The sequence below is a fragment of the Myxocyprinus asiaticus genome, chromosome 43, assembly GCF_019703515.2.
Source record: "Myxocyprinus asiaticus isolate MX2 ecotype Aquarium Trade chromosome 43, UBuf_Myxa_2, whole genome shotgun sequence".
Classification (NCBI taxonomy): domain Eukaryota; kingdom Metazoa; phylum Chordata; class Actinopteri; order Cypriniformes; family Catostomidae; genus Myxocyprinus; species Myxocyprinus asiaticus.
The window spans coordinates 11,298,359-11,311,206 of NC_059386.1; the positions used below are offsets into that span (position 1 = coordinate 11,298,359).

The window sequence follows — 12,848 nt, forward strand, 5'->3', positions numbered from 1 at the left end:
CACCCAGCCAGCTGTCCCACAACTTACCTGCTCGTACCAGACAACACATGGGACGAGACCGGCTCAACCCGGAGATTGTGGAACCTCGCAAAGTATTGGGTGTTGCCCAGCCCACTGCTCTGCAGATGTCTGCTAAAGAGGCGCCATTGGTCAGAGCCCAGGAGGCTGCCACACTCCTAGTAGAGTGTGCTCGTAGCCCCAAGGGGGGCAGCACATCCTGGCCGTGATATGCCAAAGCGATGGCGTCAATGACCCAGTGGGCGATCCTCTGTTTGGAGACAGCGCTCCCTTTCTACTGTCCTCCAAAGCAGACAAAGAGCTGCTCAGAGTGTCTAAAGCTCTGCGTGCGATCCAAATAGATGTGCAATACACGCACCAGACACAGCAACGACAAGGCTGGGTCTGCCTCTGGGCAGCGCTTGCAGGTTCACCACCTGATCCTGAAACAGGGTCGTGGGAACCTTGGACACATAGCCCGGTCAGGGTCTCAGTATCACGTGAGAGAATCCCGGACCGAACTCCAAGCACGTCCCCCATCCTCTTGATGGAAGTGAGCGCAGTCAGGAGGGCTGTCTTCAAGGAGAGTGCCTTTAGCTCAACTGACTCCAGGGGCTCAAATGGAGCTCCCCGTAAGCCCCGAAGGACAACGGAGAGGGAGGATTCAGCCTCCTCGCACCTCTAATGAACCTGATGACCAGGTCATGCTTCCCAATAGACTTACCATCAATTGCATCGTGGTGCGCCGCTATAGCGGCAACATACACCTGCAAGGTGGAGGGGGACATCTGCCCCTCCAGCCTCTCCTGCAGGAAAGAAAGCACTGACCCGACTGCGCATCTCTGGGGGTCTTCGCATTGGGAAGAACACCACTTAGCGAACAGATGCCACTTCAAGGCATACAGGCGCCTTGTAGAGGGAGCCCTAGCCTGAGTGATCGTGTCTACCACCGCGGGCGGTAGGCCACTTAGGTCTTCCGCGTCCCGTCCAAAGGCCACATTTGGAGATTCCAGAGATCTGGTCGTGGGTGCCAGATGGTGCTCCGTCTCTGAGAAAAAGGTCCTTCCTCAGGGGAATTCACCAGGGGTGGGGGGGGGCTGTTGCGAGGAGTGTAAGGTCTGAGAACCAAGTCTGGGTGGGCCAATAAGGTGCTACTAGGACAACCTGCTCCTCGTCCTCCCTGACCTTGCACAGCATCTGTGAAAGTAGGCTCACTGGGGGGAATGCATACTTACGTAGCCCCCAGGGCCAGCTGTGTGCCAGCGCATCTGTGCTGAGGGGAGCCTCAGTCAGGGCATACCAGAGCGGGAAGAGGGAGGATTCCCGGGAAGCGAACAGGTCTACCTGCGCTTGACCGAATCGACTTCAAATCAGCTGGACCACCTGGGGGTGGAGTCTCTACTCTCCCAAGTGTGACCTGTCATGACAGCGCGTCTGCCATGCCCCCAAGCTACGGGCGAGGGGGACCAAGGGAACAATCACGTCGGACGTACCGGCGGGTGGAGCCTCGTGGCAGGGTGGAGCCTGAGGTGCCACGTTGGGGGGGCTCGAGCCCCGAACTCGTGGCCGTGCTGAGTCTGGGGACATCGAAGCACTTACCCGGCTCTGTATACTCATCATAGGACCGGTCCGGGATGGGGGAGGGGGGAAATCATCCTCGCGGCCTGTTGCAACCATCCTGCCGTGGGTGCAATTGTGCCACAGCTGGGCATGCGGGGGCGGGGGGCCCTCCTCTGGAGCGCCATGCCTGCAATAAAGGTCGTGATAATGACAGCTGTGGACACTGAATGAGTGACCCAGGAAGTGAGGAAACCGCTCTTTTCTTGAAAATGTGGCCCTCCACTCTCAGGGGTGCTTCGAAGCCTTCCTTGGGTTCTTAGCGGCGGGCCATGAGACGGGTGGCGTCTGCTTCCTGCGGGTGTCTCCATGCTGGGACCGACCTCCTGGGGCGATCTGTGGCTGAGCTGATGTTGCTACCGCAGGGGGATGCCCTTGGTGACAAGCAGATGGGGTGCGGAATCTTGAACAGTGCCGCGGCAGGATGTGCTGGATAGCCTCCATCTGCTTCTTAACCGTCGAGAACTGCTGGGCAAAGTCCTCGACGGTGTCACCGAATAGGCCAACCTGGGAGATGGGGGAATCGTACCTTGTCAGCCTCCTTCATCTCAACCAGGTTGAGCCAAAGGTGGTGCTCCTGGACCACCAGGGTGGACATCGCCTGCCCGAGAGACCGTGCCGTGACCTTCGTCGTCCGGAGGGCAAGATCGGTCACCAAGCGCAGCTCCTGCGTCAATCCCGGGTCAGAACTACCCTCGTTCAGTTCTCTCAGTGCCTTGGCTTGGTGCACTTGCAGGAGAGCCATGGCATGCAGACCTTAGTTGCCAGTGACGATGTAAGCCTACAGGCCCTGGACGGGAGTCTTGGACCGTTCCGCCAGGTGGCTGCGTTTTGCGGGCACAAGTGCACCGCAACCGCCTTATCCACCTGGGAAATCGGCGAGTACCCCCTGGCAGCCCCACTGTCGAGGGTAGTGAGAGCGAAGGAGCCCATAAATCGGGTCCAGGCAGTGAAAGGTGCCCACCACGATCTCGTGAGCTCATCATGGGAAGAAAGAAACCAGGGTGGGGCGCGGCCGTGAGTGGTGCTCTGAGCCCAGGAACCAATCGTCCAGCCGCGAGGGCTCAGGGGGTAGTGGAGGGTTCCACTCCAGCCTGACGCTCACAGTAGCCTGGACAAGCATGGCCACCAGCTCCGCATCAACCTGCGACTGGGTGACCACACCCGAGTTTGGGAGCCCAGTCGAGTCCTTGGCGTCAGACTGGACTAGCCCGCTCTCTGATGCTGTGATCGAGAGCTCATCCTCTTCGCGAGCCCCGAATGAGATTGCGAACTCGCCCTGAGATGAGCCGGCGGTCTCATCCCAGAACTCGACCGGGGCACACCAGCGTACTGGAGAATGGGAGGTCCGTGGGGTTTTCCCAGCGGAGAAGCTCCCATTGAGGTCCCCAAATCGCCCCCAGTGCTAATCGGCGCTGCCTCATACCCGTAGGTAGAAGAACCGAGGCGGGGAGCCGCTGGGGTGGCTTTCCCTCTGACGAAGGAAAGCCGTGACCACAACGTTTCCATGGTCATGTTCTCGCAATGAGGACATGATCCATCCACGAACGATGTCTCCGCATGGGCAGCGCCCAAGCATGTGAGACAGCGATCGTGGCCGTCAGAAGTGGAGAGATAGCGACCACAACCAGGAATTATACACACACGGAAAGTCATCTTTAAAAAGATGCTCCTTCTGTGCCACACTTTGAGTAGGAAAATATACACTTTTATTAGGAAGAATATACTCTTTTAGCTGCTGAAGCACCCAGGGGCGTTCTCTGCACACCACCAGTGCAAGAGGGGGTGAAACCGCTGTAATGCGCCGTAAATCCAACAGCTTTCGAGGTGAATGGATCAGCGGAGAAATTCAGCTCGCTGAAACACAAACGCTCAGCTCCAAACAAAAAATCTGAATGAGTGGTTGCAAGCCAGCTCCTTTTATACCTGTATGTCTGGGGGAGTGGCATGCAAATTCCACTTGCCAATTCCCATTGGCCTTTTCTCAAAGATCAGAGGTGTTTGGGGCACCCAAGGGCGACCCCTAGTGTCACTACATCGACACAACGTCGAGTGAGTGACAGATAGGGAATCAGAATTAATTAAGCTTTTTTCTGATGTAATATCTGTAACGTCTAAAAAAATAAAAATAACACTCCTGGAAACATAAATAATTTATAAAAAAATCTGTATTTTTATGGCTTAGTATTATTTACAATTTCACAACTTAGTCCCGCTGTCCACATATGTTGCCATAAAGTTTCAGGAAAAACTATTTGCTCTTGAAATTATTATTATTATTATTATTGCATGTTTATTAGTTGCTACTAGTTAAAAAATCAAAAAGTGAAATGGAAAATACACACAGCAGTCACGCCTCCTGTCTCAGGATTTTAAAGAATGTTTAGTCAATTCGACCTCACGTCATATTTCACTCCAAAATAAGAAAGAAATAAGAAATTATATTTTGTTTCTATAAAGCAAAATACAGTATTACACAATTACTTTATTCATAAATTATCATTCCCCTTTAATTCTCATTACTGTAATGCAAAAAATCTCATTCTCATTACTGTAATATGAAAAAAAGTAATGTTATAGTATTTCTATTATAATGTATTTCAACATAATGGTATCATTTGTATTGCCATTAATTTATGCTAATAATAAAAATAAAAAAAAAACAAAAAAAAAAAAACATTGCATTTCAGTATTGGTTACCATGGTACAGTAAAAAAATACTGTATTATAGTAATGAGATTATAATGAGAAGAACCATTGAGAATACAATAAAACATCCGGATACATTTTGGTAATAAGAATTTGGGGAGATAGTGTGCTTATTTGCAATAAAAAATATTGTCACAACGAAAATAAGTCTTTATTTTATTTATGCAAAAAATAATTTTTTTATTTTGATTCCGGGGTAAAATATGACCTGAATATGTTTTTGTGAGATTTGTCAAGAAATAAATCAGATTGTAATGATAATGATAAAGATGAAGATTCAGATACCTGCTCTCCTTTCAATGTCTGTGTAATAGTGACATTTTCTCCATCAAAGCGATACACAGTGACACGCCCGCTGTGGTTAAACCGTGGTGCTCCTGTGATGAACAGCACTCCTTTGGATGTGTATGCAGACTGCACATCATAACCTGCACGCAAAACCACAGTGCCACATTACCCCCTCACACGGCCAACACCACCTTCACTAAACTCAAATGTAATTTACATTAGTCTGCACACATAATAAAAAACAGCTGTGACTGAAATTATAAAGGTTTTATGGCCAGAGACACAGACATTTGGATCATCTTAGGATAAACGAACATCACTAACTGTAATTCTGTTTAGTCAAATCACCATTCGCGAAATGTTTCAAACATTGCTTCCATCCAGCTCATTTTTTGAACACTTTCACCAGACAAAGTCATGTCAAGTTGCGCTCTCTTTGTTTCATTCTGAAGTGACATCCTTAAAAGGGGATGTGAGAGGAGTGTGAGTATTTGCACTTGGCATGTGAGTGTTTATAGTATGGCAGCTGATCATGACAATGTGTTTAGACTGCTACTGAGATACACCCATTTGTTATTAACTGCCCTCTCTGTCTGAACTGAGTATTACGATGGATATAAATTTCCTGGTGTGTACTCATTTTATTGTTGATTATGTAGTACCTAAGACATACCAAGATTTAATACAGTGATCTTTCAGCTGGGTATGAGGTTCAGAAATCTAATTTTACATGGTTAGTTTTGACAAATCTACACTAGAATTTAAAGGTGTTGCAGCCTGTGCCAAGGCATATGTTCCTACACATTGAGCTGTGGTGCTCCTGTAGGCAACGTGATTTTGAATCTGACTTAAAACATTTCCCATTTGAGTTTGCACTCTTTCTCCCCATCATTTTCCATCCTCTTTCAAATATTCACTCATTTAAAATGGCAAAAAGGTAAAAAAAGTGGTTAAAGTCAACATGAAACAATTTGCGAAACAGTAAAAAAGTGAAACAGAATATTAAATGGAAAATTGGCATCCCTCTGCATTATCCATCTGGAATTGATTGGATTGTGAAAAGTTGCTGTACAAACTACAATGGACCCAGGTGGTTGGAGGGGAGGAGTTGAAAAATAAGAGGACTAGGTGATGTCAGCCCAAAAAGAAAAAGTGTGTTCAACTTCATGCAGCATTGCACAGACCGATCGGTGGCTGGCTTGATACACTGCATGCTTGTGACATGCTGATTTTTGACTCCCAAGTATGGTTATAGTTAGGGTTAGGGGTGGGCTTTAGGGATAGGGACCAATCAGGTAGCGGGGAGTCAGATTTCAGCACAACACCGGTAAGAAATTTTGTTTAACTTTCATAAACACAGCTGCTGCGTCACCTCAACTTATGCCATCAAATTAGTTCTGATAGCTCCGTATAAAAACACAAATCTGGGGGATAATGTACTGCCAGGGTTTATTTTGCAATAATTTATACCGCTTATTACACGGCTACTAACAAAATAAATAAATAAATGGACATGACATATTTATTTGTGCTGAAATTATGTTATTATGTGAGAAGAAATCACTGAACAGCTGATTTGCACCTCCGGAATGTGTCGGAGTTCTGGTGATTTATTTATTTATTTATTTATTTTGTGAAAATGACCATCTGACTGCTCATTATTCAGCTTATTACAAGATTACTTGCCAAATAAATAAGTAAATGGACATGAAATATTGATTTGCATTGAAATTGTGTTATTATGTGAAGATAGAAATCGCTGAACAGCTGATTTGCAACTCTGGTTTGCGTCAGAGTTCTGTTGGTTTTGTTTTTTGTAAATAATGACCATCTGACTGCTCATTATCCAGCTTATTACAAGACTACTTGTCAAATAAATAAATAAATGGACATGAAACACTGAAATGAGTTGAAATTATTATTAGCTTACTTGTTGAGATCACAGAGTGATACAAGAAGTAGAAAAGATGTTTCGCAATACCCGGATGACCGGTCTGATATGACTTAATACACAGATGTGCGGTTATTATTCAGACATATACGACTGCTAGATGGCACCACTGACCAATCAGAATATAATTATTAAAATATTTATAGGATAAATCATGCACAATAAGTCCAGCAATGTGTATTAGGAAAGTAAACAGGGTATTTTAGATTACATTTTGACTCCAGATTGTTCATTAAAGTACTTACCTACGTATCCCGCCATGCCTTCATACCTATCCACCTCAGGATCATGGAAGCTGTTTTTTTTTGGTACAATAAATTCTTTGTCCGCTTGCATCACTACAGTCCCGTTCCAATCAAAAGCGCCCACCGCTCCCAGCATCACACCCGCCTGTCAGAAAGACATTCATCAAAAGAAAACCATACAAATCCAAGGATGAGAACAGAGTGGGGCAATGCAACATCTGACACTGTCAGTGTAGGTGATTCTGCATATTCACGCTGGCATATATTTGGAATATAAAGAATGCTGTTTGGGAAGTCCTTCCGAATTTAAAGAAGGAAGGTATTTTAACATCTCAGTTGTTTACAGTTAACCTTAACCATATGCACTGTGTTTAGAGATTCCTCACAATATATTTGAAATATGATCTCCATGTAAGACTATTTCATTTTTCAAAGGTCATATCCCCAAAAGCACTCTTGATGTGGGCTTGCAGTCTCATGATCTCTCATGACATGTATCCATGAAGTTCACAAGACCATGAGGTGTCCCATTTGTCATCAGATAATTCAGACAGGTGCTCTTGAGCACTAGGATGATTTTAAACAACAACAAATAAATGCGATAACTAACCACTCAACCATTTGCTTGTTTCCTCTGACAGTAAGCCTTTGCACATACTAACAGTAGAATATCAGTATTAGAAAGGGTAAATCAGGGAATAGGAGGGGCCAGAATCTGATGTGATATGATCTGTATGTTGTTATTAATGGCACAAGTATTAGCTTTATCAAGTAAGCAAACAGACACTTACTTTCGATGTGTGAGCACTGAAGCCAGCCTGAGACATTTCCATCTCAAAAGAGGAGGTGTGAGTCCCTGATGTGGCTGTTAAAAACATTTTGACATGTTTATGATTTCATCAGGTTTATTCTGGTTACTACAACATGTAACATTTTAAAATATTATTAAGACTATTGTAAAAAGAGTGAAAATGAATGAGTGATGTGGCCTGTGCAAAACGTCATGGTTACTTTCGTAACCTCCGTTCCCTGATGGAGGGAACGAGACGTTGTGTCGATGTAATGACACTAGGGGTCACTCCTAGTGTCACTACATTGACACAATGTCGAGTGAGTGACAGATAGGGAACTTGCTGTTACAACATTAGGGTGTTGTGTGTGGTTGCCAGGTCATTGCTTTGTGGTTGCTAAGGTGTTCTCAGTGGTTTTAGTGCACCGCAGTGTGGTTGCTAGGGCTTTGCTATGGTGTTCTGGGTTGTTGTAAGGTGGCTGTTTACTGGCTTAAATGAAAAGAGCCCACCCCCAAGTTATGGGTCCCTCCTCCAATGTAAGTCTATGAGATTGTATTTGCTCATTTTATAGTCCACCAGGCGAAAATCATGAGTCTAATTGCTTTTTTGAAAAGCAATAGAACAGAAAAGCAATAGAAAACCTTTCCTCGACAATTCCAAATTTTTATGTATCATGCATGTTTGTAGCACAAACAGGAGTTTATTACTTACAGTTGGGTTATGGTTGAGCATTAAAGAGATAGTTCATTCAAAAATGAAAATTCTCTCATTATTCACTTACCCTAATGCCATCCCAGATGTGTATGACTGTCTTTCTTCAGCAGAACGCAAATTAAGATTTTTAGAAATGATAGAGCTCTGTCAGGTCCTTATAATGGATGTACACGGGTGCCAGCATTTTGATGGTCCAAAAGTCATATTTAGGCAGCAATAAAGTAATCCACACAACTCCAGTCAATCAATGAATGTCTTCTGACGTTTTAATTATCAACTAGTTTCTTACATAAATCTATTGATTCGCTTCAGAAGACATTCATTGATCTACTGGAGTCGATGGATTACTTTCTTGCTGCCTAAATATGACTTTTGGACCGTCAAAGTGCTGGCACCCATGTACATCCATTATAAGGACCTAACAAAGCTCTGTCATCTTCTAAAAATCTTAATTTGTGTTCTGCTGATGGCAACAGGGTAAGTGAATAATGAGAGAATTTTCATTTTTGGGTGAACTATTCCTTTAAGGCTGAAACATACTCTACGCAAGTACATGAACGCAAACAATTATAGCTACGCAAGCTCAGTTTTGTGCATTGAGTTTTAAAATGTGTCAGACCGCAATTCATTACACGACACAAGTGTGCGTTGCATTTTCAACATTGCCACAAGGGGCATTATACCTAACATTAGTGTGAACTGTCTGCTTTTATGGTGAGTTTTTTATTTCAAGTCCACTACTCTCATGGCAGAGCAGTTGCTAAGTAAGCTGTAAGTTGCAAGTAAGAGTCAATGTATTTATGAGTCCGATTTTCCAACTTCCTACTACGAAAAGTACAATGGAACGCCACTTGAAGTCGGAATTCCAACTTGGAAACGTGTGGAAAATTTAAACTCTAATTTCACTAAGGTGCAGGTGCATCACATCACACAAACACGTCGACACCCTGGGAGATATACAAATTAGATGATAAACATTCACTTTTAGAAAATAATATCGATAAGTGAGTCAATGTTCCTACATTTCATGATATCAAAGCTTGTTTAATGAATGTTTGCATGTAACTTATACTCTCTTTTTATAATCGCACACCTGTAGCACAAATGCTAGCTCTGCAACACTGTTTATCAATTGGGTTAGTAGGAGGCATCTCTGGTGACTAATGGGAGCATTGCAGTTTTTCTCCTTACACATCATCTTCAGAGTGTAACCAGTCCTGCTCGACCCACTCCGAATGGGATTTGAACCGGCGTCTCAAGGAGGCTAAAGGCTACAGCCTCTAGCGTCAGTCGCTAGTGCACCTTTTGAGGCCAGGGGAGTGAGGTTTACACACTGCACAGCTACCTACCAGCTGGCTACTGTTACATTCACCCCCCCAAACCTCATGCCCATCCAGGTCACGGCACCACTGTAACCAGTCCTGCTTGACCCGTTCCGAATGGTATTTGAACCGGTGTCTCTGCCGTGGGAGGCGGGCGTGCTAACAAAGAGGCTAAAGTCTACAGCCCCTAGTGCTCCTCTTGAGGCCAGGGGATTGAGGTTTACACATACTGCACAGCTGTCACGTACCAGCTGGCTCCCGTTACACTAACCCCTCTAAATCTCGCTCCGAACCAGGTCACGGCATCACTGTAACCGGTCCTGCTCGTCCCACTCCGAACGGGATTTGAACCGGCGTCTCCGGTGTGGGACGCGGGCGTGCTAACAAGGAGGCTAAAGGCTACAGCCCCTAGCATCAGTCGCTAGTGTGCCTCTTGAGGCCAGGGGAGTGAGGTTTACACACTGCACAGCTACCTACCAGCTGGCTACTGTTACAAGAGCATCTGGCAAAGGAATGCCTTTATCGTCAGAGATCGGAGATATCAAGTAGGAATATCCCACATGCGGCTTGAATGGAACGCAGCATTTTAGCAACTTACCTGATTAACAACACATCCAGTTTAATGGCACACATTTTTGAATTGAACTCTATCGCCCCCTTGAGTACGGAGGTTTGTTACTGCCACAGTAATGCAAGACTTGCATAAAGTATGTTTCTGGCCTTAGCCTAAGCAAGCAGCACTAAACACACAGAATATAGACTATTCACGATATAATAAAGAAAGAAAACAATCTGTAATGTGGAATTTGTCATTGTGATTTATCAGGTCATTACCCTCTAGGGCAAAGATCTTGCTTCCTAAGGTGTCGACGATGTTCACTAGCGCTCTTTCATCCGACACATTGAAGAAATGATCATCTTTTAGCTCGCTAGCAATGTATTCAATTTCATCAATAAACTTCTTCACTTGGCTGATGCTTTTATTTTGACGATTATAGTCGCCAAGGACCTGCAATAAAAGACACAGTACATGCACCATTTAATAGTCATTTCAATTTGTTGGTTCCAATTACCCTACTGAAAACATTTAATCCACAAATCACAGTATTTAGTATTTGTCAATTGTTATTAAACATGGTTGATTATACGTACAGCAATGGCAAACCTCTCGATACCATCTTCTTCACAGTTATCAATGACACCTTTCAAATTGTGGTGGTCATGTGACTCCCCATCTGTGACGATCACCATGACTTTTTTGACGCCTGGTCTCGCCCCTCGCTGCACTGTGAAGGCTTCTTTCCTTTAAAGGATAAACAACTGGCCTTTAAATCAAGTTTTGTTTTTTTTACAAATTCTACAATTTCCTTTGTTTGAATAGAAGCTTTGAAAGTGATAGATTATGAGTTTTCTGAAACACACAATATATGACCAGAAGTATGTGGCTACACCTTCTAATTAACAGGTTTGGCTAGGTCCCTTAATTCCAGTGAAGACAAATCTAAAAACCATAAAAAGACATTCTAGAGAATTATGTTCTAACAACTTTGTGGAAACAGTTTGTGGAAGCTTTTAGAGAAGACCAACTCCCTATTAATGTCAGTGATTTTGAAAATTAATTGTTCAACAAGCACAAATGTGCGTGATGTTTGGGTGTCCACATTCTTTTGAAAACATAGTGTAAGTGCAGCACCTTGCTGTGTCAATGCCGAGAGCTGTCATGGTTTTGTGGCCGGTCCTTTGGTGGATCTTGGCAGCTTCCTTTACCAGATCATTTGTGTTACTGAACTGGCTGAGATTGAAAACATGGCCAACATCATCTCCATACGACACGATACCCACCTACAGAAGCAAAAGGGTGGAATACAACAGGGTGGGGCAAAATCAGAATTTAACAAATTGGCTCCCTTTCAATTCATGATTTGGAATTAGCCACGCCCTCCAAGATGTTAAACTGGACTTTGAATTGGAATGTCAGGAAGAGAAACTGAATTGAAGAAATTCAACACAGTCACAAAACAGATTAATTTTATTAGTACAACACAACAACAAAATGGGTAAGAAGAGGTAACTTCTTAACTGTTTAAGGTTCCCATGTCATAAGCCGGATTCAAGTTTGTTTGTTTGGCTCCATTTGTAAGACTTGAGGGGTTAATTAACTGTAATTAGTGTTCTGGGAAATTAATCATTTTTCACAATTTTCCAAAAAGTGAAAATGAATGACTGAAGTTCAGGCTTGTGGCGCCAGCTGATAGGTTCTTTGAACTTGTTATCTGTTGGATGCATGGTGTAAACTGATTGGTCCTTTGACATGTAAATGGGTAGCCAATCAACTTGTTTCGCTCTCTTTGTCTTACAGTTAAATAGCTCAGTTCAGCAGATAAGCCGGTTTCATTGCAGCGTGCTGTGAGAATTTTTCCTCTGAATTCCACCTCCACCTCAACTCCACTTGTCCAGAACTGCTACATGGGAATTGCATGTGTCTATTTGTTGATGCACCATGTTTTGCTGTCAGCATAGCAGATCTAGTCTGCCTCTACAAGTATCCTATTAATATCATCCCCACATTAACATGCTAAATCCTTCCAAGAATTATCATGACTGAAATTTATAAAATATAATGTTTTATATGAAAAGTAAATACAAGTTTCAATAGGTGGCATTTCAAACATTGGCTATTATGTAATATCATCTAATGTTTCTGGAAATACCTCATACTGTTTGCATTATAACATGTTCATGGGTAATTTATACTGAACATTTAATATATTATTAAAAACTATATCTACAGTTGTTTTATGAATTCCTTTGAATTTCATTGCATTTTAATTCTACTTCCTTAAATTTAAAATTGAATTAAAATTCTGCATCCAATTTGTTACATGTACCTTTTGGTCATTTCATTTTCATTTTAGAAATAAATAAATAAATGGACCCTGTTTGCTACCTCGGTTCAAATCCAATTCAAACTAAAGCCACCTCCACACTAATCCATTTAAGTTATAAGCCTCCATTTTCAGTTTCCAAACGTCATCATTTTCCACAGTATGGAGGAGCGTTTTCAAATGTATGCATTTTTGATGGAGAAAAATACCATTCTAGTGTGGATGAGAGATTTAACGTAGTAAAATCAATATGTTTTCTATAGAGCTGTTAATCGATTACAATTTTAATCAAATGAATTACATGATGTGATGGTTAATTAATCGTACAT

The 12,848-nt window shown here is 43.4% G+C and overlaps 1 protein-coding gene across 1 annotated transcript in view; it reads right to left on the bottom strand.

Moving 5' to 3' along the window:
* itga1 (integrin, alpha 1) overlaps positions 1 to 12,848 on the bottom strand; it is a 96,170-nt gene that overhangs the window by 36,993 nt on the left and 46,329 nt on the right. The window contains exons 7-12 of the mRNA XM_051685387.1: positions 11,328 to 11,476; positions 10,787 to 10,937; positions 10,469 to 10,643; positions 7,599 to 7,672; positions 6,808 to 6,952; positions 4,609 to 4,751 (exon numbers count right to left, since the gene is read on the bottom strand). Of these exons, the coding sequence (XP_051541347.1) occupies positions 4,609 to 4,751; positions 6,808 to 6,952; positions 7,599 to 7,672; positions 10,469 to 10,643; positions 10,787 to 10,937; positions 11,328 to 11,476 (837 nt within the window). The remainder of the gene's footprint in view (positions 1 to 4,608; positions 4,752 to 6,807; positions 6,953 to 7,598; positions 7,673 to 10,468; positions 10,644 to 10,786; positions 10,938 to 11,327; positions 11,477 to 12,848) is intronic.